General features: G+C 46.4%; 1 protein-coding gene across 2 annotated transcripts; it reads right to left on the minus strand.

Moving 5' to 3' along the window:
• Positions 1–93: 93 nt before the first annotated feature.
• On the minus strand, positions 94–24,159 carry CD80 (CD80 molecule). Of its 2 annotated transcripts, none has more exons than XM_058838373.1 (7): positions 24,029–24,159; positions 23,779–23,884; positions 12,219–12,542; positions 10,618–10,899; positions 8,418–8,543; positions 5,518–5,641; positions 94–4,059 (listed from the first exon to the last, which is right to left on the minus strand). In XM_058838373.1, exons 2-6 carry the CDS (start codon positions 23,864–23,866, stop codon positions 5,535–5,537), a joined length of 927 nt encoding a protein of 308 aa, XP_058694356.1. In that variant the 5' UTR covers positions 23,867–23,884; positions 24,029–24,159; the 3' UTR covers positions 94–4,059; positions 5,518–5,534. The 2 variants fall into 2 exon arrangements, with proteins under 2 accessions (XP_058694356.1, XP_058694365.1); XM_058838382.1 differs by having other exon boundaries at positions 5,515–5,641.
• Positions 24,160–26,513: the final 2,354 nt, after the last annotated feature.

The following is a 26,513-nucleotide window of genomic DNA, read 5'->3' on the forward strand; positions in this document are numbered from 1 at the left end:
TTTATGCTAGTAGTGTTGGTACTAGAGGAGCATCCTTGAGTGACATTCCTTGAGAAGAGCTCTGAGATCCCCCCAGACATTCCTCTACCCAGGCAGTAACAAAGGCAAGAGCCACGAGAGTGTCAGCTCTATTATTTTGTTGCAGAGATAAACTGTTAAGTCAGAGCTGTTACCTGTGGGTGGTGCTGGAGTTACTCTAAAATGGTCTGTACTCAGAAGGGTGAGGTGGCCCATCACTGTTTCCCCAAAGCAGGACATCAGAATTCCTGTTCCCTTTCTTTGTTGGAATTTTTTCTCCTACTAAAAGGAATTACAGGATTTTTGGGTGTTCTTCTCATAAGGAAAGAATCTGTTCTGGTTGAATGCTTCTCCAGATAATTACTGTTGATTGAAATACGAACAGTCAATCCCACAGAGTGTATTCCACCCACCCAAAGCAGATTTTTGGCACAGTTTGCTTTCAAGAAGGTGTTGTGTTTTCTGACTCCTGAAGTGAGCATTTAATTTTTTTAAACACCCCAGTGTAGCTCATTTTTCCATTGAAGAAATGTGTATTTCAGGGTTGTCATCAACCAGCTCTGATTTTCCTTTTCTGTGTGTAAGTGAAGGATCTGCATAAGCAGAGGTATGGATTTATCTTTCCATCTTTCCTCAGAGTTTTAAGCTCTGCATGTGTTGGTGATAGTAATGGTGTTGTCATTGGCACCCCCACAAAAAAAGGAAATGGGCCTTTCTAAGTCACATTTTTGCCATTGTGCTTACACAGCGATGTCGTATCTTCTTTTATATCTTCATTTTTATCTTCTCACTATTACATCCCCCCCCAATATCCCACACTCTTATCTGTACAGCAGCTCTGATGACATTTAGCTGTGCCATTGCTCTGTCTCTATTCCTGTTTGGTGGTATTTGATGTGATGCTTAAAGAATACTAATTTTCCTGTGCCTGACCATTGATGCAGGAATGTTCTTCCCTGGGAGGGAAAGCAGAGCCAAGGTGTAGCAGTTGTGTGGGTTTTCTGTCTGTGCCAGGGAGGGCTGCTACATGTTCTTATGCTGCCTATTAGCCAGGAGAAGCAGAGACTTCAGCTACGCTCAAGATTAGCAGGCATTTGTTTCTCAGTTTCCTGCTGAATTTAGTTCCCTGCACTTCCTTACTTCTTAGACTCCCAAATGGTTCAGAGTTTGTTTTTTACATACACCTATAAGGGATTCTTCACATTCCCACTCCCTCCATCCCCAGCAAGAGCACAGCACTGAAATTATTTACCCTCCACTTTCAGAGCAGGTAACCCAAGTAGTAAGGGTGCAGTGAGAAGACCTTACACTGCATTTTGCTTTTGCAGAGAACCTCCTGTTTGGAGGGAGAAGGATGATCTGTAGCTACATGGCTCAGGTAACCCCTGGCAGTGACAGATGTGAGGGGTGTGGAAGTCACAAGTTGGGTTACCTGAGTGTCATTTTGTCACTGCTGTTGGCACACTGGACAGAGCTGTGGCTTGATGCCAGCTGTACCTGGTACAGCTTTGTCAACAGCTGCATCACCTACCTGGATGCTGTGAAATGGTGGCTAACATGAGTAACAGAGGTTCTACTCAGTGCATAGACAGACATCTTTTATTACTGAGGAAAGGAAACTGAGTTTACCATTTATTTTTTAATACAATGAAAGGAGGAACCCCAGGAAACAACATTATATACAAAACACCCATGGTAAACAGCAGCTCACTTGCTACAATGATGCAGATACGAAGCTGAGAAGGTCTCACAGAAACCATTTGTATGCAATTCACTGAATACAGCATAAGGCAATAGAAAATGTGATCCAGAGTATTATTGCTTAAAAGAAAAGGAACCAAATAACCTGCCCATCAAGCATATAAAAATAACCTGATGCTGGCCATATTTGTCAGGGAATTTTTTTGTTTCTTTTAGAAGGAATTACTGAAAGCGTTACTGGAATCTGTGGTGATGTAGAGAGGTTTGGCACACTGCAAAAGACAAGCCCTTCTCTGGGAGGCTGCACAGTCACCAGCCAGGAGCAGAAGTAGAGAGAGCATGGGATCGTGAGAGGGAAAACATGCTGGTACAACTGGCAGAGCTGTGGTGTAGCTGGCAAGGTGCAATTGCAGTGTGGCTGTGGCTAAGAACAGTGCTGGAAATCAGCAAAACTGGAAGTGAATGCCAAGAGACAGTGGTCAGCCTGCAAGGAGCCGGTGGTTTGTGCTGGAACAAGCATAGGCTGAAAGAACAGGAAACCTGAAAAGTGTGAGACATGTCACTCATTCACCAAGTCCTGCCTTTTGGACACAGCCTGATTTCTGTCACTTGTGTCCTGTTTGCAACCAGAACACACAAGTGCAATTGTTTCCTTATCCCCCAGTTTACCTCCTTTCCTCTGTCAAAAACTCCTCTGTAAGAATGTTCTGAACTTCCCATTACACTTGGTACATTGGGAAAGCAGTAAAAAGGTGATGGCACAGCATGAGTCTGCAGGAGTAGAAAGGGAGCATTGTCTGTTTTTTACTTAATCTCAGAGCTCAGTATCCTCTAAACCACTTTTAATCCTATTTTTTTCCAGCAGTTTCTCAATATGTACCAAGTAGAAAAAAAGTGAAATGGATGGACTATGTCTTTTCTGTGTTCTAGGAAGATAAGCAGCTCAAGTGACAACACATCCCACAAAGAGGATGGCATTGTGCCTTCAGACTTTGGTTTGCCCTGATAATGTGGATGGAACAGTGAGGAAATGGGTACAGCTTGCAGAGCAAAAGGGAAAAACATTCCAGTCAAACTCAGGGCAGAGTTAGGTTAGTAGGCAGAGTTGCTTAGGAAGCATATTGGGGGTTGGGGCATTTTCCTCCTTTCCCCTCAAAATGAGAAACCATTTTTTCCTACACAGTAGGCAAGAATGTCACCCGGATCCGATGAGTCCTGTCCAATGTTAGCATCCTGTAGGGAAATTCCTTCTAGTCCTGGCTGGGTAGAGAGAACACCGGCAGAAAGCAGCAACGTTCAGTGCAAAGTAAATATCCTTACGTTGCTGTGAGAAACACCCAAAAATCTGCAGAGCTTTCCCTATCAAGTATCCCATGGCAGATGTACACACAGAAGCAGACCCATGTTTATAAAGCAAGGCCCCGAGTTACATTTGACCACAGTAGCTACACACGAGATCACCACTGGCTGCCACACAAGTTCCAATGGGGCTTTACAGGTGTGGGTGGGAAGGAATGCACGTGAAAACTTGGCCATGTGTGTGCACAGGTTGTGTGCCCTCACACAGCAACTGAATGGAGGAGCTGTGCCTCAGTGCTTGGGTTGGCAAGGCTGTCCTTTCAGGAGAGAAAGGTTATGAGAACTTTTGCCACTGCAGTGGATAAGCAATATTAATGAGCTCTTAGGAGTGCTGTCAGTGTGTGTAATATTCCCTAGAAAGTCTTGTAGCACTGCAAAACATGAGGCACATAGACTCACTTCCAAAGTGTCTTTTTCTCATGAAATAATGTGTCCACTTTAGGGGAGAAGGGATGTGTATCTGTAATGGTCGAGTCCAAATCCAAAATCTTCCAGCAGGGAGAACAGATACCTGTGTGAGGCTGAGTATAAAAGAAGTTTTAGCTTCTCCCACTTGCAACATGGAGGCACAAACTGAAGAGATTGCAGGTCAGGATTTGGGGTCTCCCAAAGGGCAGCTCCGTGTTACTGAAGGGGTAGGTGGGCATGGGCTCCCTGCTGGGCTCTGCAGGCCCCTGATTCTCACAGAGGCAGCATCAAGCCAGAGGTTCCTGAAGTCTCGACCTGGTGTGCCACCGATGACATCCTTCTGCCTCGCTGCAGGAACACGGAGGGTCCTCTCAGTTGGAATCCCAGCGACCTGGATGTAAGGAAGGCACGGCACAGGCAGGGTTTGCATTCCCTTCGCAGGAGGTTGTGCTGTCAGCCGTGGTGAGCAGTTCGCTGCTGCTGCCACCCCCTCGCAGAGAGCCAAAGGGTCCATGCAGCAAGCATCGCTGTACAGTGTGGAGTCTGCAGTGCGGGATGCACAGCGTGAAGAACCTGAGGAAAAGATTTCACTGGGTTTTGGTTTTTGTTTTTCACACCTTAAATGTTCCCCAGTAACGCTGCAGAGCCGACGAACAGGTATCACCTGCGGGAGCCCTCCACAAGAGGGCTCCTGGTCCCTAAATTCGGAGCTGTTCGGAGTGGGCAGTGCAGCCAGCTGCAGCCTGGCCCAGCGCTTCCTGCAAAACCCTTGGGAACGGAGTGAGGATGACTTAATGAACGTGATTCCCTATTGAAGCAGCAGTAGGACATGGCTCGGTGCATCACGAGATGGCAGTCAGGCACTAAGGAAGCACAGCTTCCATCCCAGTCCACAGAGAGCAGCTGGCCTAGGCAATGGAGTCGGGAAGCACCAGCTTCCAGCTACACCAGCTACAGGAAAACCTTGGCAAACTTTCATAATTAAAAAAAATGGGTTTATTCTGTAGGTGAACTCCTGCCACTCCCATCACAAAACTCCCCAAAATTCTTGCTAACCAAGGCTCTAGTATCTGTTCCAGACAGGGCCTTCCCCAGAGGAAAACATCAGTGGGTGGTCAGGTTTGGAAATGAGACAAGTGGCCCAAATGAGAGTTTCCCCTCCTTTCCATCTCAAAACTATTAAACTTTTAGATTCTGCAGTGCACAGTTTGACAAAGTCGTGACTTCCAGGACCCCACGGCTGTTGCTCTAGGGCATTACCCTGGCAATTCCTCAGGCATTACCCTGGCAATTCTGCATGCTGCGGTGAGAGCAGGAGATGCAGTCACCTGGATAATGATGTGAATAAAAACAGTTAGCTGCTAATCTTCCCTTAAGTCTCTTCACTTAAGTGTCTTTTTGGAGGACACAGCCCTGAAAACTGCTGAGCTTTCAAGCCAAAGCAAATATAATCCTTTGTAATCATAAAACCTTGGCAAACCAGATTTCCCCAGCCCATCTTTTGTAACATCCCATTATCGAAAGTAACTCCTTTTAAAATATGAATGTTTTCTGGGCAAGTTTGAGGGAGGAAACTTTTCCTTCTCCTTTCCTCCAGCTGCTGAAGGGAATGGACACATCTCAAAATTGGAGTGCCGTGTCTGATCATACTGGGAAAGCTGGAGTTGTTCTTTTCTTCCTCCCTCCCTTACCACCATTTGCTCAATCCTCAATTTCTATCATCAGTGATGTTAAGGCATCGAATCAGGCACATGGCTCACAGGGAATCAACCAGAACCTCTGCGGGGTGAAGCCATATGTGGCACCTGAGGTGGGGATGAGTAACTCACAAATAAGCCCAACAGGACAGGCACTAAAAGACTGCCCAGTGTTTATTTGGGAAGCCCATAAAATGAGTACAGGGGCAATGGCAGGGGATGTTCCTGCAGATCCTGACAGCTGGATGACACGGGGTGTTTCGAGCTAACATTGCACAAGCATTTAATACTATTTGAGAAACAGTTTTGCCAAGAGAAGAGTGAAAAAAACTACCTGCAAATGTGATCTGGTCATACAGATGATGTTTCAGCTGTCCCTTTAGAGCTCGTGGGTGCCTTTGTATATTCTTTCACGCCCTCATCCACCGAATCCTGGTGCTTGCAACAGTGAGAACAAACTGAAAAAGAAGATCCCTTGTTATTGTATGAATATGGTCATAGTCTGATCTGATCTGATCTGATCTGATCTGATCTGATCTGATAGAAAGCTCTGTTACAAACAAATATTATCTATATAGTGTCATATTGGATAAAACTGCTCTTGTTAGCACAGGGATAGAACCTCAGCTTGGCACAAAAACAGGTTGCTACATGCTGAGATAAGGTCAGAAGGGAAATAATGATGGTTGCATGTCACTAATTGCAGTTTACCTATTGAGTGAAAGAATGCTGGTGTTAAAACCAACAAACTCTTCCAAGTGCTTTAAGAGGATCTCAGATTAAGCAGATCCCCTTAATATCTCACCATCTACTCAGATTAAGCAGATCCCCTTAATATCTCACCATCTATGACTAAATTTTAGTAGTTCAAGTTGAATCTTGTGCAATTGTGCTTGCACAAATTATGCAACGTGAATCCTAAACCATTGTTTAGGTGACCTCTAATCTTGGTGCTTTGTGTTTTCATTCTTAAATTACTGCAAAACAGGCTGCCAGCTCCTCAGAGTAGGTGGTTGTGAACCTCAACAAAGCACCTGATTGTTTTGGCCACCACAACAATCAGGCATCTGAGAACTCTTACTTCCGTTTTTGTTTTGCTCTGCTTTTCTATTCTTCCCTCCCACACTTCAGCTCTTTGAAGCATGGCTTTTTGAGCACAGAAAGCACTCTTAGCAACTCCTGACTCAGCTTTCCACAGCCCAGAACAACAGAGGTGCTCTCAGACCTATTCTGCACTCCCAGGAGAGCTCTTGAAAGGTGACCTGCAGCAGCACCCACATGAAGCACTCTTAGGGCAGAGGTTTCTCTTCCCAGACAGGTGGCCATGCACAGCAGCACTGAAATGGGACAGCTACACAAACTGGAAAGCTGGATGGAGGCTCTGCCTTCAGTTTCTTACACTTCTTACAGTTTCTTTTACAGTTCCTTCCATGCCTGGCCTGGAAAGTGGCTGAACCAAATAGCACCACCTGATTCAGCAAATCTATTCCCTGTGCATATTATGGAAGTGGGACTAAAAGGGAAATTCCAGTTAATGCAGCCATGTGCCATGCTGTTTGTAGGTGATTGCATTCTACCACATGGGTCTGCTTTTTGCATCTGCTTTAAAAGCAATTCCATTCTTATATAAAAGGCTATCTCAGAGTGCTCCAGGATCTTGCTAATTTAATGGTAAGGAACCTTTTAATTTCCAGCCTATATTTGTTGAGAGCCAAATCTTCCGATTCCAGTTCATTTTCTCCTATAATTAGAAGTTCATTATACATGCAGCTAACAGCACAGGCTGTGATCAACTGTGATTTTCTTGGTTTCAGCCTGCTTGTTGCTTTCCTGTTGACACAGCCCCAGGGAACAGCAGGGGAGAAGAACAGGCACTGGTGTCATAAGGGCACAGGGGTGGAAAATGAGGAGGTGCACAGGTGTGACCCAGAGTTACTGCCTTCCAGAAGCTTCCTTTCTTTGTGATAAAATACTAAAAGGAAATTAGCCCAGCTTGACTCAATGGTCACGTTGGTTTTTGAAGGGATGTGGTTGATGAAGAGGGGAAAAGAAAAATAATAATGAGACCTCCACACATCTGACTAGGGAGTGAACTTGTCTGAAGTTGAAGTAGAGGTATCACAAGACACAAGCATGGCAAACTTACAGGTATCTGTAAGTGGGCTGAGTCCTTGCTGCTCAGAAAGACCTTTTCCAACTGGGAATACCATGGCCAGATGGTGTAAGTGGCCTGAGCATAGAGCCCTCAGTGTGGGATTCTTGTCCCCAGATGTGGCTTCCCCAGTGACCTGACAGAACTCAGCTGGGTGTTATTTATCCTCATGTGTTGCAAGGCCTGCTGTCATTCTCCAGGACTGCTCTGCAAAGCTGCTCATAGGGCAGATAAGGCACCTGCTGCTCCTGCTGACTTTCAATCTTACCTGCCTTTATAAATCTATTAAATGCCTGCCCACATCTTCAGGGACTTTCTGGCAAGGTCAGTTTAGACATGATTAGGAGCAACAGCTAACAGATAGGATTTTTTTCAAGAGAAAAAAGTAAATTAGTCAGCTGTCCACTAACCCTGAGATATTTAAGGTCCCCTTTGCCATTGAAAAACTCTTGGAGACTTGTCTGGAGTTACTGAAGACTTCATAAGATGGGACCAGACACTTTACCTGTGCCATTTTTGGCCGTACAAAGAATATAAATCTAACTCTCCTGGTTGGTGTTCTCATAAAAGTAGGACATTGCTATGCTTTCCTGTGGCCCTAACACTAGGTATTTTTGTTACTTTGGCTCAGTGACTTTCTGAGAGATTAAGTAGGGTGTGGAGAGAGATCCTATTTTGAAACTCTCAGTGCTCAGCTGTATCTATCATGATCACCAACATTCTTGGCATTTTAAAGCATCTTAAAGCATCTTAATACATAAAAATGAACCCTTGTGAACCTCTTCATTATACCTGATTTTGGAAATATTTTGATCTGCTGTCAAAACTCCCTGTCACCTCTTCACCCTCAAACCTGAACTCAAGTGTTGCCTGCACACAAAATGTAGAAAAATCATGAGCTAGACTTAGATTTTGTGACATGGGATGCTGAAGAGCAAAAAGAAAAAAAAAAAAAAAGGAAATGAGAAAAATAAGAAGGTACAGAAATACCTAGTGTGACAGTAAAGTTTCTATAAATGTGTATCCTACATAGAAACTCCATCAGCACCGAGACACCTTCTTGAAAAAGGAACTGCACTTACCATGCCTTGGGAGGTATCTTGCTGCCAGGGTGATAGCCAGGAGGAAGGTGATAACGATGATAATTGAAGCAGTAATGACATTATAAGGTGGAGGCGCAGGAGGAACAACACAGTCGTTTGTTTTTTCTGAGACAGGAGAAATAAAACATTAAAAAAGGGCCCAACAGGATATTGGCATTTTCATGTGAGAGCAGGTATGTGAATTTCAGGGGTTCTGGCCAAATTCTAACTCAGCTATTCAGCCTGAAAATGGACTTAATAAACAAGCAAACAAAGCTGGCACCTAAATTTCTTCCATTCACCCACATTTGCTATGGGCTGAAATTTTTAACATATCCACAGAATTAAAAAAGCTGTGTCTTTGTCCAGAACAGGACTGAGACAGGAAATATTTTAAAACACAGAAGCTGTTTCAGGGAAATGAGCTAGGCTTGGTGGGAAAGCCTGCATTCACAGCTAGAAAATTTCTGTTCTCAAAGGTACTCTGCAGTTTTCCTTACTGCTTTAATCAGATTTATGCCTAATTCTTTTCCCTTTGGATCTACAGGTGAAGGAGAATGATGCATTTAACAGTCTAGAATATAATTTCTTTCTGCATGGCAGGAACAGTGGCAGAGTTCAGTTTTAGTGGGTCTGGAGCCTTTGGCTTTTCACCATTGGAGATGGTGGAAAATCCCATTCTACCACTGGGATTCTAGAGATAGATAGATAGATAGATAGATAGATAGATAGATAGATAGATAGATAGATAGATAGATAGACAGATAGATAGATATATAAATACTGGGCCATTCTTGTACAGGACAGGACTTGCTGCATGTCCATAGGTCTGCAGACCTATGTGCACAAACCTTCAGTTTTCCACCATCTGCATCTGGCACAGGTAAGCATCATTCCACTCCTAAGCCATTAATTAGCCTGATCTGCTGTTCAGTCCTCCCCTCACTCTGCAGGGGTTGCCTTCTACATTTACCAGAGGCTCTGTTCTGTATGTAATTCAGTGTTCATGAAAGGTTTTTTTGGAGGATCATTTACACCATGCCAAAATGGGAGTGGTTCCACATCCTAAAAGTCAGAAAGTGGGGGGTTTGTGACTGCTGTGGCTGTGTCACTGTTGGCTGCACCCTCCTCTGATTACTGCTTTTGTTGTTGTTGTTGTTGCTTTCTTTTTCTATGTAGTGAGCTATTCATAACCTTATTCTCCCTTCATTAGGGACATTATGCTCTAAATCCAGCAATAGCCAGTATTCATAAAGCACTAGTTCCTGGCATTTGTTCTGAAGCTGAATGGCACCTCTCCCCACAAGCCCCTTTGATTTTAGTAAGATAGATGAATAAGCTACCTTGATGAATAAGGTATAATTCCCTAGGAAACATACTGCTTCTCTATCTTCCCTTGAAGGTGCCCTTATCTCTACAGTAAAAACATCAGGCCCAGAGACATTTCAGAATACTTTTTTGGTAACAACATTAAAAAAAAAATCCTTTTGGTTTTACGAATTTTCTTGCAAATCCCCTTCTACTGCAAAACATCTGGAATGTAGTGTGCTGCTTTCCCTCATGCTGTTTCCATTTGTGCCTCAAGCTTTTCAAAGCACAGACTTATCTATTATGCCATCACTTCTGAGCCATGCTCAGTGATGGAATTCTTTTCGTATGAGTTAACCCCATGTTACATTTGAAAGCAGAATTTTATCTAGACCCCAGCTGACAGTTTCTTTCACTGAAACAGGGACAAACAAGCTTGTTAAATGAGGAAATTATTTTAAAGAGCAGCCTGTGGCTTTTAAAGCACACACGTTTCTCTGGTCCCTTCGTTCAAATACCAGGTCTGTGTCACACAGCTGGCAGCAAGACCGGGCTGGTACAGAGGGGCACGGGATGGTGGCAGCCCCAGCCTGTGGGAGCCACCAGGTGTGACATTACCAGATCACAACAGGATCCAGTTCAGCTCCCAGCCCAGCTGGGAGTAGAGCAGCAGGGAGACAGAACTGCCTCTGCTTGTCAGTCACCGTTGTAATTCTCCCTTCCCACTCCAGCTATCTTGCAGCCTTTGAAATATTTCGTTGTGTAGTTCACAGGCAGGATCATTGGGTGATCTTTGCATGAACACTTGCACAAAATCTACTGCATTCTCAGAAAGGCAACCCAGCAGATTCAACAAAATGGTTTTGTTACAAAAAACATTAATAAAACATACTCAGAAGCAAACTGGTGGACTTGGCAAAGCCACTGTATTCAACGGAGCAAGTGATGTTGACGTCTTTGGTCACGTTGAGCAGCAGTTTTCCAGTGACATTGTATGGGCTGAGGCTGGACTCAGACACCCAGCTGGCATTCCACTCCATGGACACGTTGTTGAGGGCTCCAGAGATTTTGGGCTTGGGGAAACCTCCATGAGAAGAACATGTTATCACCATCTCAGTCAGCTCGCAAGAATCAGTGGACACTTCAGCAGTTATGTTGGGCTTGCTGAAGTCAGCTGAAGCGAGAGAGAGATTTGGTTACCATTCTGTCAGGTCACAGCAAGGTTTGCAGCCCCCAAAACCCACAGTCAAAGCAAGGACCCCCCACTCACAGGGCAGTCACCATGGGAGTTTTTTCTGCCCATGGTCTAGGATACCAAGCAGTCACTAGTGAAAGAAACTTGCTCAACACTGTGTGGCTGACCAGTGGCAAGCAAGGAGAGACAGTTTTTCTTCAGGCCCATTGTCTGTTGAGCAATACGACACTGCCATCCAGCCTGGAAAATCCCTTCAGGCATCCCAGCCTGATTCCAGCATTTCCCTTTCTTGATCCCCACAATAACTTGATCCCACTTCACCAGAGGGAGCAGAAGTCTGCCATAATTATTACAGCTGGCCAAGGGGATTTCTGTCTGGAAAGAAACTGGAGTATTTGCAGACAGGAAAAGAGATCCATAGTTTTATGTTTTTTATGCAGTTAACTTCTCAACCCTCATGGTTAAAAAAGGGTGCTGGCAGTACACTTCCCTTTTTTCATACCAATTCCCAGCAAGATCACTGAATTTATCTCATTGCACATATGCCCTCTCAGGCCAGCAGGAAATGGCCAGACCTCAGGAGCTTGTCTTTTTTTTGTTGCCCAATCTCCTTCCAGATGAGGCATGCTCCTTCACTGACTTGTCTGGAAGATTCATGTAACTATCTGCTGTTATAGGTATTAAAATACATGCATATATTTATATATGTCACCAGTATCCTTGGTTGAAATCAACTGCCACAAAAACACTGGTGGAAATGGAAAATGTCAGTGGAACTTTTTGTGGCCTCTAAGAAAAGATTCAGATTCATTTTGAACAAAGGAACTCAGTTTCTTTAATGTAACAAGCCTCAAAGCTCTATGATGAATTCGGCTTTAGGCTGTGGAGCTGCAGTGCAGCCAGTTCCACAGGGGTTTGGATGCAGGGCTGGGATGCTGCCCTGGCCACCCTATTTCTCTTTCAGCTTGAGTGCTTGCCAGGCACTAAGGGCTTGATCTTGCTTTGCCCCAAAGACAGCAGGGGCTGCCTCAGGCACCATCACCAGTGGTGTCTGGGGAGGGCCCCAGGAGGGATCCTTTCACAAGAGGAAGGCATCAAGGGAAGGAGGTTGGGTTGGTGGTGGGAAAAAATTTCTGTACCTGGGGTAGCTTAAAAAAGGTAAGAAGGGAGGCTGCTGGAATGGAAGCAGATAACACACCTTCCACACCTACTACAGTATGAAAAAGCTTGGAAGAGCATCCTTCACCCCCAGAGGCCGGCACTGGAGAGCCTCAGGTGTCAGGATGCAATCCACCCACCTGTCACAAAGAGGATGACAGACTCATCACACACAACAACGGAGTTGTGCTGAACCACACACTGGTAAGAGCCATTGTCCAGGATTTCCACGAGGGAGATCCACAGGGTGAGGTTCCAGGGGTCCATCTCTATCCGGTTCCGGTACCGCTCGTGCTTGGAGATCATATTCCCCTCTGAGTAGGCCAGCACCACGTCAGTAATGTTCTTCTGCCAGTAGACCCGGTACCTGTGTAGGCTTTCTGAGCTGGGAATTTGATGACAACAAGGCAGGCTGACCTTTTCCCCCACTTTGCTTCTGACTATTTTCTTCTCCAGTGCTTGGCCTGCAGGTGAGGAGCAAACAAAATCGGTGAGTCAGTGGTACAGCCTTGTGCCAGGACCTGCTGCCTGAAGCTCAGCCCTTCTGGCTGTGACTGCTCACGTCCCTCATCAGCCACCGAGCTGTTTCACAGCTTCAGCTCTGCACTGAGGGGAGCCACCCTGGGCATTGCCTCCTACATCATGCTCCACTGCTACTCAGGATCATGACCCAGCAGGCACACAAGGATTGCTGCATGGATTGCTGAAGGCAAAGGCAGGAGAGTTGCTTGCCTGAACATAAATTTTGCTGGCCCCTGTAAAAATAGGGATAGAAATGCACATGCACAAACTGCTATCTCCTCTGCTTCCCTTTTCAGAGCCTGGTGTTTGGAAAAATCTGTGTCACTCTCCAATGGGTTCTCTGCATGCTTAACAGGGCCACAGTGTACTATTTGTTCAGGAGGGCTGGGGGACTTTTGGTAGTTACCTTTTTGTAAAAGAAAAGAGACCCAAAACTTTCAAGATCCCAGAAACTAGAATCAACCCTACAATGATACACAAAGGTTGCAGCCACACTTGTCATCAGCCTTCCAGCAATAGCAAGTGAACAATTTTGCCTAGTCTAGGTAGAACAAATTTATCTTTGTGAAAGCTCATGGGACAACTTGGAACCAGCACAGATGTTCCCCAACTCCTGGCCTGTGACTGTGCAGTGAACACCTGGAGTACAGCCATGTCCTGACAACACTGAGACCCTTGCAGGGTGCAATTAGGTACAACTCTGGCCACGTGAGCAGTAATTCCCCTGCGAAGCACCCCGCTCCCAGGATCCGCCTTGCTTTGCCACTCCTTCCTCTTTCCAGTGGGTAAAGGTTCACAGGGGCTGCCATCCAGGGAGCAGCCTAGCAAGGAGCTCCTGCTGCTGCTGCAAGGTGACCCAGCATGGACACACAACCCTGTGCTGCACCACAGGACAGGTGCCTGGGCTTTCACCTGAGTTAGGGCAAGCCTGGGGATGATGTGCACTCGGCTTGGTTAGTCCAGATCAGGCTGCTCTCTGCCCTGCTTGCCTCGGCCTCGCTGCCTCAGCACTCATCTCCAGTGGTGGAAGTGGGATATCAATCTGTTACACTCCACTGACTGAGAGCAGAAAAACAAGGAAATAGCTGTCTTCAGGACAGAAAAGATTCAGATTCCCTCTTCTTTCCCTGCAGAACACATCTCAGTAACCACACCTGAGAGGGGAAGCAGGAAAGTCCTGACAGGCGGTGTGTCACTGACAGGGACAGCGCAGCATCACCCATCAGTGGAGGGGAGAGCCCACGTGCAAAGCCTCTGCCTGAAGTGTGAGCTGAGCAATGCACAAAGCTGAGTCTCAGAACTGCCACCTCCCCAGCAAAGCCTGGCTGGTGCTGGCTCACTCTTGATAGTCCCAGGCTAGCTGCAGCCACGCTGTCCAGAGGCAGCAGGCAGCGCTGTGACCGGGATGCTGCAGCATTTGCATTCAGCCGCCGTCCACGGCAGCCACAAGCTGCTTTCCTGCCAGGCCTCATTTGCTTAGCAGTGACTCGCAGACCCTGGGGTGACACACAGACCCTGGGGCCACTGCCACAACAGGAGCCCTGTGGCACAGCCCTGTGACTTGGTCACAGTCCTACAGCTGCCTGTGCTGGGGGGAGACAAGGGGATGCTCGGCCAGTGCCCTGCCGCAGCTGGAGCTCGGGGCTGATTGCTGGAGTAGAGCCCAGACACAAAGCCTGGGACAGAACATTTAACAGACACGTGGAGTGGCACTTAGGAACAGGGTTTGTTGGTGGACTTGGCAGGGCTGAGTTAAAGGTTGGGCTGAAAGATCTTGAAGGTCTTTTCCAACCTAAATGATTCTGTGATTCTGTGGAATAAATTTCACTCCCCTCCCCCGCTGCCCACCCACCACTTGCATACTTGACATTAAATCTGTAGGAAACACACCAAAAAATACTGTGGATGTCCTGGTGACACTATGGAATGTTTTAACATTAGTTAAATAAAATAGAATATGTAATTAAATTAGAAACTTCTTATTTAACTGGTTTCCCTCCACTCAGCCACTCCACTGGTCTTCCAAAGGGAAAGTTTCTATATTTCCCCCTTACTTCCTGTACTTCCCCTTCTAATGCATTGCAGATCCTGAGCAACCAAGCTGGGGCAGACCAGGAGTTGCTCACACTGACCTCTGTCAGCCATCAGCTGAAAGCAAAATGAGAGAGAAATTAATTCTTCCACACAGGAGAGAAACTGCCTTGTCTTGCCAACCTTTGCAGCCTAAAATTCAGGATTTCTTGACATCAGCATTTAAATTGCTACTGCTAGATCTACCCTGCAGGAAGAGTTCTTGCCCTTTCAGGAATGCCCTTTCAGGAATGCACATATAATTTTGGCATTCACAACATCCTCTGGCAATGACTTGTGCAGTTTGATTACATGCTGTGTGAGAAAGCATTTCCTTCTGTTCTCTTTAAAAGCAGCCCACTTCAGGCTGTGATTCTTTAAGTTCCTTCTCCTGCACCTCTGTGTGTGTTTGTGTGTACATGTGCTTTTATCTTTGACCACATCTTCGCTTGTTCTCACAGTGCAGCTCTTATTATTATTGGAGAGTCTCGAAAGAGCAGCCAATCAAACATCCAGTCAAAATCTGGGATTGATAAAGACCATTTTCTGTTTTCTTCGGCAGCAATAGGGGAAGAGTAGGCGTATAGAAAATGTCAGGGTGACATCACATCATGAGTTGCATGAGGTTCTCCCTACCTTGCCCCTTAGAGTCTCCTTTGCAGCCAAAAGGAGAACAAAAACCTCCTTGGGAGTACATGTGCAGGGGCTGGAAACTCCTGCTGATGTCATGTCTACCCTTAAAAGGCTCTGCACCCTTGAAACTGCAACCTGAATGCTGCAAGCCTGAAGGAACCAAAGTCCATGAAGAGTCATTCAGCCCTACAAAAGTCCCCTTTCGCTTTAGAGGTGAACTGCAAAGCAAAAATGAAAATCCAGTTCTGTGCCGTTTCTATGCTGAATGCTCTCTGCAGCCAGGCTGTGGGGAGGGTATTCACCATGGAAATCATTTTTAATGACTTTTCTAGAAAAAGATCTCTCCTCTTCCCACCCCTCTGAAGCTCACCACTCTCTTGCTGTGCACACACATGACTCCATCATTGGAAGTGGCATGTGTCAATGCTGAACTGATGGAAGGGCTGACTTTCTCTTCCCTGGGCAGAAAAGCTTGCTTCCTTCAAACTATGTCTGTGCTGCAGATGCCCCAAACAGCGGGGCTAGCTGGAACAGAAAGGAATATAGCGAAGAACTGTTCCTTCTTGTTTGCTCTGAGAGTCAGGAGAGCTGTTGAGCCCATATCCCTATTTCCCTCACTCTTTGCCCAAGCCTTGACTCAGAAATTCCCCATCCACAGAGAGCTTTGTTATCCTGACCACAAATGCAGTCAGACAGCAAATGAGAGCAGATTTCCTCTGGCACAGAAGTCTTGCAGACATTTGACAGTAAAAGGCAACTAAAGACCTAGCAATGCTCTGGAGAAGCAGCCTCAAACTGTTGGAAACCTCCAAATAAGTCCTGGTTAACAGAAGCTCCTGAGCCATTCTTTTTCTCTTGCATTCCCCCTTTCTCTGCCCTTCTGAGCCTTGCCTTGCTTTTTTCCCTTCTGGTTCCCTATTTATCTTTGCAACAGCAGCTGGTATCTCTACTTGTAAATTACTGGCATCACTGACTTTGCCTAGGACTGTGCACCTGGGATTGCCACTCTGCAGGTAGTTCTGCAGCTCCGACCCCTCATTTTCTGGGAACAGCACATTCACCCCAAACTTGCCTGATTTATCCTTTGAGAGCAATGCAGTATTTTGCAGGGATTTCCAAGCAAAACAGACAATGAGTCGAAAAACCAATTTTGAAAAGCTGAATCTTTAAAAGACTAGACACTCCCCCTTGATCTTGTCTTTATCCCTGGTGATTTTACCAACGAGGAATGAGATTCTCCCCAGGCTTTCCATGGAGCCAAAAGCCAGCAAATGTCCTGTGCTACATGGGAGTATGTGGAATGTTCCATGTTTAAATCAGTGACTCCTGAGAACACACTGATGGCAGAAGGACACTGGTAGATGCCCAGATAACCTCTGTGTGGAGACACTGGTTCAGAAGTGCATAAAAACACTGCCTTCCTCTGTGTTTCATTGTAAAGACTCTGTGCACTAATAAATATGGGATGAAACAGAGAAAAGTGGGTGCTGTAAGGCCGTGCTGGCTGTCCTCTTTACGGAGCCTGTGGCTGCAGATTAACCCAGGTGTGAGTGCCAGACCAGCCTCTGAGGCTCCTCCTTCACAGACTCCACTCCAGCAAGCTCAGCATGCAAAGAGATGTCTTGGCAGACATGAAAAGGAAGAGTGGCCCTTTCCCCTTGCATAACCCCAGGCCCAGCCTCTCCTCACAAACCATAGCCCTGCTGCTGCTCTGGGCCGCTGTGGTGAAACAAAGCAGCTGCAAATCCAGATGTTTTGCTCAGGTCAAGTTCCATTACCTATCCCAAACGTGGTTAGAGAGGGGAGCAGAAAAGAAGGCCATCCTTGCTTGCTTCTGTGCTGTAACCTCGGGGTACCCCTTACACGGTTTTATGCACTTCCCATCTTTACACTGCCACATTCCTGCTAAACAGAAGAATAACCCTGGCTTGCCCAGCTCTAAACTGTAGATTTGGCAATTATTATAATGCTCCCAGGGTGTTTTGGTGTCCCTCTCCATCAGTATTCCTCTGTTTCACTGTAATGCTGTTTTATTTTGTGTTTGTTTGGACATCTTCACCTTTAGTGAAGAAATCTTTGAAGCCATGAAGTGGCTGTGAAAACCAGAGGGCAATCTGCAATTAGCATCTGAGAAGACAAAAGGGAATCTGAAATACTTTGGTAGAGGGGCTGGCTCCAGCCAGCTGACACCTCTTGCTCCAGCTCAGTTTTCGGAACTTGAGGAGATCAAAATCTGCTTTCTGAGTCAGCCTGGGACAAGCCTGCTGGCCGGGTATGTCCAGTCTGCCGTGTTTGTTAGGTGAGTAAAATCACAACTCTGCACAAATCACCGGCAATTCTCCCATCTTGGCACCGGCCAGGAGGTCAGACCCAAGCAAGGAGCTGGATATGGAACCAGAATTACTTGGAGATGGGGACTAGATCGTGTGTTAGATCTGTTCCCCCTCTGCAGAGTGCACCACACGGACGCTGCTCAAGGAGGAAAGGATGGAGAGACCCTGCTTTGTCCCCTGCAAACCAGCAGGGACACACGGCCGTGGGGACAGAAGGACGTCTTTGACTTGGAGAAATGAGCAAAAGAAGAGTCTGAGCCTTCTCCCTTTCTGCACTCCCAGCCCGTGGAATGTCACCCTGCTACAATAAAAAAGGGCAGGGAGGGCCCCTAAATCTGGATGTCCTCAGATTTGCATATTTTAGTTCCTTTAGAGATCAAATTCCTGTATCTTGCTCAGCACTTCTTTAGATTTCCCAGTTTGGAGCCGAAACTAGATGTGGCATTTGTGTAAGACGAGCTGGTGGGGGAGATCTGTCACAAAGACAGACAAAAATAAATTTGTTAATTTTTCCCCCTGCAGTCTCCATCTCTTGCTGACAGGATCACTTTGTACTTCCTCTATATTCATCTCCCAGCTGAAGATGTTCTCAGATAATTTTCCTAATTCCTCCAATACCACTGCCATGCATGCTACTGTCCTCACAGCAGTTTCTGAAATTGAGGTCCTCCCCACTGCTTAAGGCTGTAGTTTTCTTCAGTGCTGACTAAATCTCTGTCTCACATGCTCCCCAAGCAGACAGCCCTCTCTTGAAACTGATAGGAGGTGAAAGTACCCAGTAATCAGGAAAATCAAGTATGATACCTCTCACAGAAGCCCACTTCAAAGCCGAAAAATTACAATTTTTCATTTATTTTTTTTTTCCCTGCTGAAGTACTTGCCCACAGCCATAGCAACACTCACCAGTGCAGCTACCAACGCTGCAGGCCTGCCAGCCATTATCTTGTTAGAGAAACTGGTCTGTGCTCAGGCACTGACTCACGGATGCTCTGTCAGTCACCCCGCTGCTGGAGCAGAGATTACACAGCCCTAGATAAGAGCGTGGCATGGAGAATGATGATGAGCTGGAGGACACTCGGGGAACCAGAGCAGAGCAGAGGGCTCTGAAAGCTCCAGGAGCTGCAGAGGGAGTGGAATGAGAGGCAGGGGCTGCTGGAGGCACCGTCCAGGAGCACTGAGGGCAGGGAAAAGGGGCTCTCTCGGTTTTTAGGAAGCGGTGTCTGACAGCGAGCTCTGTTCTCTCTGAAGCACTTCCCCCAGCACAGGGACCAAATCCTTGTCTGCAGGGCATTTCAAACGACACCAGAGGGTACCAGCTAAGGCGAGAACAGTGCTGTGCAGGGAGACTTGCTTCAATCGTCTTTTCTAACAACCTTTTATGCGATGTGCTAGGAATTGGAGCTCGCCAAAAGGTGGCTGTCCTTTGAGTGCAGGATAGGTAGAAATGCCACCATTAGCCATCAGTCAGCACTTTCTTTTCAGTCAGGAGTCCCCTGGGACCAATGATATTTTAAAAGCATAACAGTGAAAAAGCAGAAGCAAAGCCTGTGGCATTTCTGAGTTGGGAAAGATTTACATATTCTCAAATGAACTCCTGAGACTCCCGATGCTGATGCCCCTCCGAGGGGACAGAACAGCTACAATTTAACATAAAGTTAATCTATTTTAAAACAGAGCTGACCTCCTTCTGCCAAGTGAACAGAATTCACTGCATCCTGCCTTGCCACCCTATGGAAGATGCCACATCCACATGTGCACAGCATTTGTACTGGGAAACACGTTTAAAAAGGAAGGAGAAGCCTTCAGCCTGGAGAAGAGGTTCCAGGGGGACCTTAGAGCAGCCTTCCAGTGCTTAAAAGGAGCCTTAAATAAGGCTGGAGAAGGACTTTTCACAAGGGCATATAGCATTAGGACAAGGGAGAATGGCCTCAAGCTGAAGGAGGGAAGGTTTAGATAAGATATTAGGAAGAAATTATTTATTATGGGGGGGGGGGGGGGTGAGGTGCTGGCTCAGGTTGTCCAGGGAAGTTGTGGATGCCCCAGCCCTGAAGGTGTTCAAGGCCAATTTGGGAAGGACTCTGAGCCACCTGGTCGAGTGGAACTGTCCATGGCAGGGAGATTAGAACAAATGGAGCTTTAAGATCCCTTCCAACACAAACTCTGTAATTCTTTGAGAATTTCTCTGAATGTGGAAATTCTCTCCCAGCTTGGCATGACCCTGGGATGCAGGCAGACAACAAACTCACACTGATCTCATGCCTTCCCCATGCAAGCAGAGGGGATCTGGCTCCTCTTTCTCTTCCAGTCCTCTCCAGAGTCTGGTTCAAGATACCAGTCTTAAAAGAAAAGAAAAAAGAAACTTTCTGCTAAGCTGGAAGATGAAGTAGATCATCCAGGGATCAGACATGTGCAAAGAAGAGGAGGATAACATAGCCAGAGAAAAGCAGGACTGCATCTTTTGGTGGCAACGACCGTCATCATCTTTTTGGTCAGCATCCGTCCCCCTCCAGGGTGCACAGCATAGGTGCAAAAGCAAACTGGCTCAGAAAAAAACTAACTCACCACGAGAGAGGGAGAGGGATAACATCAGTCATTTATGTCAGGTTAATTACCCCCATTAAACCACATTTGGAACTCAGAATCAAGGCAGTGATGTGCAGGAAAGGTGTGAAGGGGTAAGGGTGGCACCTTCTGCTTACCAGAATTAATCTACCACAATCAGTAAAAGCGTCCACTCCAAACTTTGCATGTTTAAATGCAGGAATGTCCAACATGCACACTGCAAAAGTCTCAGTGATCCCAGAAATGCAAAAAAGCTGTTGCAGTCAGAGCAACATGAGGTCACTGGAGCTATGTGGGTTCATTCCGATCAAACTGGAAAAAGGAAATTATGTGGGTGAAAGGAACATTTGACCCACAGCCTTACAAACTTGGCATTTAGACTTTTGACTGTATTTTGTGTGTAAAAATGTAGCTTGTCCAAGTTTAATTTTCTGTGGGTTTAATTTTTCCTAAATAATTCTTTCATTTAAGAAGTGCTCAAGAGAAGAAGTAAAACAGTCTCTATAAGCAAAAAGCAGTAGGGTTTAGCTGGGTTTCTGTTTCTCCTCTTACAGCAGGTTTCACTCTGGCTAGACTGACAGACAGAAAAAGGAGTTCCTTAGATCCGCGGCCCTTGTTTTTGAAGGACTCTTTTTTTCTGCATGTCTGGAACAGGAGACAGAAACTCTTCCAAAAAAAAGAAATTAAAACAACAGCTGAAAGCATGAAGAGGAATAAGTCAGAAACTCAATTTGCATCCAGCGATCAAATGGGCAAATCCGGTACGTAAAGAAAAATTTATGCCATCTCCGCCGAGAAGTCTGCCCCAGCACAACCCATACCAGAGCTGGCACGGAAATTAGACACCAAGCACCTAAAATTGCCAGACAATTCAATATTTAGGGCTGGCCACAAAACAGGGATTCTTTCTCAGCCCTCATTGTCCCTTTCTGAAACCCAGCTCCACTCTGAGCTCTCCACTGGGAGTAACACAAAGGAAGGGGATTCCTGGAATGTGTTACTTGTGAGCCAGTGGTCCCTCACAGAAGTGTATATTTCCCCTCCCTTCCCAACCCTCCAGTAACTTAGAAAAGCTGTAGGGAATTTTCTTCCAAACTTCTCAAAAAATTTCACCCCTGGGAAGAAACCAAGAGCTAAGTGGTCCCCATCTAGAAGAAAATACTCCAGGGAAGTTTAAAAATACTCCATGGACATAAAGCTGGGGTTGCTGTGTCACTGAAGTCAGTGCCTATGCTTTGCTTGCACACAGGGCAGGGAAAGGTCATACTGAGGGACTTCAAGCTGTATTTTTCAAGGATAAACTGGGGACTGAGAACAACCTACAGTTTGTAGGTAGCTGTGAAGGTGCAATGGCTTGACGAAACCAAGCCTATGGGGATACCAGCAGTGCATTCAGATCATAAATAAAAAAGTTTGTGCTGTAACCAAGCTGTTTTGCCACTTTGTGCTGAGACAATGGGGTGTTGCTCATGGACATCAGTGTCTCCAGCAGCAGATGACATCCCAGACACAGCTCTAAATTACACTGGCATTTCAGGGAGGCACCTCAGGTGAACATCAGAATAGCAAAATTCAATTCAAAGGAAAATAAACAGATCTACATAGCTTGCACGTACATGAAATTCCTATGAAAGACAACCATCAAATCAACCTTCAACCTTTCCTATGAAAGGCAACCCTCAAATCCCTTCTAATTAAGCCCCCCATTAATGCCTCCCACTGCTACAATGTGAAAATTCAGCCTGGCATCCCCTCTGTTACTATTTCACTCTCATGGGCTTTACAGAGGGCACCTGTTTCCATCCTAGAATGCTACCTGACTTTTTGCAGTGCTACATCAGGGGGGTGTGCCAGCATCAGGACACCTGGACCAAACCAAGGACACGGGCTCTGGGAGCCAGCCCTGACTGTGCCTTGATGTGGCCACGAGCAGCCCCATGAGGGGTCAGTCCTGGAAATGCTGGCTGTGGTGACTCACTCGGTATTGCATGGGAAGTCACTGCCAGGGTGGTGGCAGACACCCAGGGATCCACTATTTCGCCACAACAAGGTCAGAACCCAGTCCTTGTGGTCCCTGTGGGCAATGCTGAGAAGGCATCGCCCACAAGCACCAGGAAAGCTTTTCAAGCCCAGTCCTTTGTGGGTACTGCACCACGTATTTTCATGGAGCAATCTAATGCAGGAATGCTGATCTTTGGAGAGAAAGGGTTCAGAGTGTGTGTGAGTGCATGCAGAGAGAGAAGTGCATCAGCTGTCCTGTTCTTATTGGTCTGCCAAGCCCCTGCTCCTGAAGCACCGTGACTTCCATTGACTTGTTGCTAGAGAAGCATCTAAAATTTGTGTCTCAAAAGTACAACTAGATAAACACTTAGTTTTCTATTATCAAACTTGTATTTCTAGCAGTGGATATTAGAATGCATCAAACTATACATCCAAGTATACATCCTTTAGCCAAGGAACCAGAATCATTTTCAGAGAAATTACATGAGTGGAGAATTACCATATGCTCATAATTACATTATTAACATACCACAAGCTCTTAAACCACTGAGAGAGAAACAGTTCTGCTCATGATAGATTGTTTGCCTGATGCAAATACAAGCAAAATATATTTGTGCTTGATAAATGCTTTGCAAACACAGAGATAGGGGAAAGAGTGAGGGGAAGACAGAAGAGCAGAGATCCCAGAGAGGCATTTGAGGTTGTTGATTTCTTTACAAGTGAGTTCTGCAATTCATTCCCTGCTAAATTCTCCAAGTTTTATCTTAAAATTCTGAGACTGAAACTCAAAATGAAACCTGGCATCAAATATCTCCCAGTTTCACAATAGCAGCATGAAAAGTTCCTAATTTTGCATTGCTTGATTTTTAAGGAAAGCCTCAGTGCAGCCCAGGTTTGCTCTAGAGTATTGTTAGCTGCAGTGAAACACTAAAATTTACGACTTATCTTGCAGCCACAACAAACTCCAGCTCAGAAGTGAATTTTGTGTGGTTTCCAGGTTAACATTTCACACATCTGAGAAGACCCATCCCAAGCCTGTTGAGGTGAAGAGTGATCTGTGTGAGCTTTGTGTCAAGTCCTCAGAAAAGGACAGGAAACAGCTCAGGCATGACTTCAATGGAGATTTGTGTTATTGGAGAAAGAACTCACTCTGTTCTGTGCTGAGCTGCCCAGGAGGTGCAGAGCACTCAGAGCTGCCATCTTTCCCTGTCACCTCCACCACACACCCACTTTTAACCACCCAAAAAGCTGCAGAAACCACCCCGCCACCGAGGCCGAAGCCCAAGGGGTTGCGCCATGTGCTCCCCACAGACATCAGCTGACCAAAACCACCCTCATTTCTCTCACCCTGGCTGCGATGGGAGATCACCCTGCCTCTCTGGGAGCCCGCAGCCTGGGAAGCTGAGAGCTGGGGGCTCTTCACTGAAGTGCCAGTGCCCCAAACCCTGGCCTGGGCTCAGCCCTGGCAGAAGGCACCAGGACTGTCCTGAGGAGGGCCACCATCCCCTGGTGACCATCACAGGGGTGCTGCTGCTGGTGCCCAGCCCCTTCCCACACTCCCATCCTGGTTCCTGCTTACCCATCCCAAGGCAGAGGAGCACGAAGAGCCCGAGCCCCAGGCACGTCCTCGACGCCAGCGCTGGTGGGGAGGCAGGCAGGCACATCATCTTCCTGTAGCTCCTGGGCTGGGAGGAGAGGGCAGAATGGTTAGGGCAGCAGAGCCTGAGGAGTCACAGCACCCTGCACTGCGTCCCTCTCCTTCCTACCTGCTGCCAGCACCACAACCCCCGAGCACAAGCCCAGCCTGCCCCATTTCCCTGCCCTGGTACCTGTGGTTTCCCTGGTCCAGCAGCACCGAGGCCACCCCTGAGGCCGGGAGGAGGCAGGGGGCTCAGTGCCAGGCCATGGGGGCCTGGCTGCTGTCACAGGCTGCCAGAACCCTCTCTGACAGGCTGCAGGGGGAAGTCTCGGTGCCTGGAGGCTGCTCGGCCTCATAAGTCACCTCACACCGCCCACGGCTTCCTCGTGGGGCGTGCGCCAGGATGCAGCCGCCCCCGGCACCCCGATTGCCTTCATCTCTCAGGGTGCTCCGGGTGTTCCTCCAGCCTGGAGGGTGTCAGACCGAAGAACCCTGCCTGTGAACGTGTCAGGCAGTGCTGGGGGCTTTGGAGGTTCAAATGCAGCCGAGTGAAACCCTGACGCTGCTTTGGGAATAGCTGTATAAAGTTAGGTTTGAAATGAAACAAAATGCCCACACCACCGTTTCAGGCCCGGCAGGATGCAATCCACCAAGATATGGATTTTCCAAAGAAAATGTTATGAAGGATTGCTTAGGCTGCACGTGATGGATGTCATGGCTGAGCACCTGGACAGGGAGTAGGATGTGACAGCAGGGCTGAATGTGGATGGTTGTGGTGTCACCAGAGAGCACCCACCAGCAAGGTGGAAGTGCAGGGAGCACTTGCTCCCCAGAACTGTGTCCTGCCTTCCCCAGAAGGCACCCAGTGCTCACCCAGCTCTGGATGGGGCAGGGGAGAGGCATGGACCATCCCTGCTTTAAAGCCTGGAAGGGCAGAGCCATCACCAACACAAGTGGCCAAACAAAGCCAGGGCCAAACACAGCCAGTCCAGAGCAAATCCTGGACAGAAAAACAAACCAGTTAGTAAATAAGAGCCTGAGAGAGTAAATGCATGCTAAGTGATGTAGATTTGTACAGATACTGCACACCCTCCTGCAAAATAAAATAAACCCTGGTACAGTGTAAGAAGTTACAGTGTAAGGGGTTTTATTTACCTGTAATAATCACAGCAAGAGGGTTGCATACCAATAAAACCTGATACTCTTCAAGGAGGAAAAAAAAGTGCAAATACAAATCAAGAGTAAAATATTTTATTTAAATGCAGATTTCTGGTTTGCTGGTTTAAATTATTTGGATTTAAATGAAATGCATCCTTTCTATCAGAAATTATTTGCTGCTACATTGCTTCAGTTTTTCTTCAGTACAGGTCCCTTGAATTAGATAGATTAGATGGACTGGGTTGAATTACAAATCAGAATTTTATTTTGACATAATTAAAATGATGGTATTCTGTAGGGAAATCAAATGCAGGTTTTAACATTTCTGTAGAGAGAAAATCATTGTATATGAAATGGCTGAGAGGAGTCTGTTATTGAGTCAGACTGGCACTTTCTACATTGCAGGGTTTTGAGTGCCTATGTTTTGTGTTTTGGGCTATGATCTAAATCCTGTACCTTTGTACTCCATCCTTGCATTTTCTACCAGCATGGTTTGCAAATGCAGATGACAGTAGCACCACGGGTTTACGTAGAAGTGTTTCCATGGTGCTCAGAGAAGAAGAAAGTATCATTAATACAGCCAGCCATACACGCCTTCCCTAAGTCACAGCCCCAGCTCTCAGGCAGGGACAGCCTCTCTGTGAGTCAGATGGAGTAAACTTTCTCCTGCTAGTCTAATCATGAATCCTTATCATTACAGAGTTACTGGCAACCCTGTTACAGCTGTACAGTTCATCACCTCACTTCCATTTCAAATTCAAGCATTTTAAAAATACGTATTTCTGCCATTAGCATATCACAACAAGAAGGAAACTCCAGCTTGTTAAGTTTGCATCTGTATCTCTTCCTCAGGACTTAACCTGCTTTTGGATGAGCAGTCCCAGGGAGAGTAACAGAGCTCATCAGCTGCCAGACTGTAGTAAAGGAAGTATCACAGCCCCTTATTACACGCAGAAGAACATGCACCAGCTAAGGCTGCCTAAATTTTAGATAGAGAGCTGAACTCAAGGGTGTTATTCTCTCTCAGGGTTCCTTCTCTTTTCCTAGGCATTGCAGTTCTTGGTACCTTCTCCTCTGGAGATCTCCCTGACTGCAAGGAGACTGAAGTAACAGAGAGAGAGGAGCAGCCAAGTGCTTTGTTCGGCTTTGATCAGAGGCAGAAGTCATAATTTTTCCATCACCTAAAGCTTCCCTAAGCATATATCATATCCTTGATTCATGGAATCCATCAGTTCAAGGGAAGAGGTGTTATGCATCTTTAGGATGCTAACAAAGTTGAAGGACTCCTATATATTGAAGTCACAGTACAGAAAACACTGCTTTTTTGAGCACTGCAGAGAATAGTATAAGCCCACCAATTCACAGCAAAATCCCCATAGAAATAAGGTTTCTTGTGCACTTGATTAGGCCTTCATCATTTCACTTCTGTGTGCTCCAGAAACAGCTTTAAATAGGTAGGAGTATTGCAGAAGAGAAGCTAAGATTTAATAAGAAAGGATGGTTAAATTCTGCTAAAA

Source organism: Poecile atricapillus, chromosome 1, assembly GCF_030490865.1.
Source record: "Poecile atricapillus isolate bPoeAtr1 chromosome 1, bPoeAtr1.hap1, whole genome shotgun sequence".
NCBI lineage: Eukaryota > Metazoa > Chordata > Aves > Passeriformes > Paridae > Poecile > Poecile atricapillus.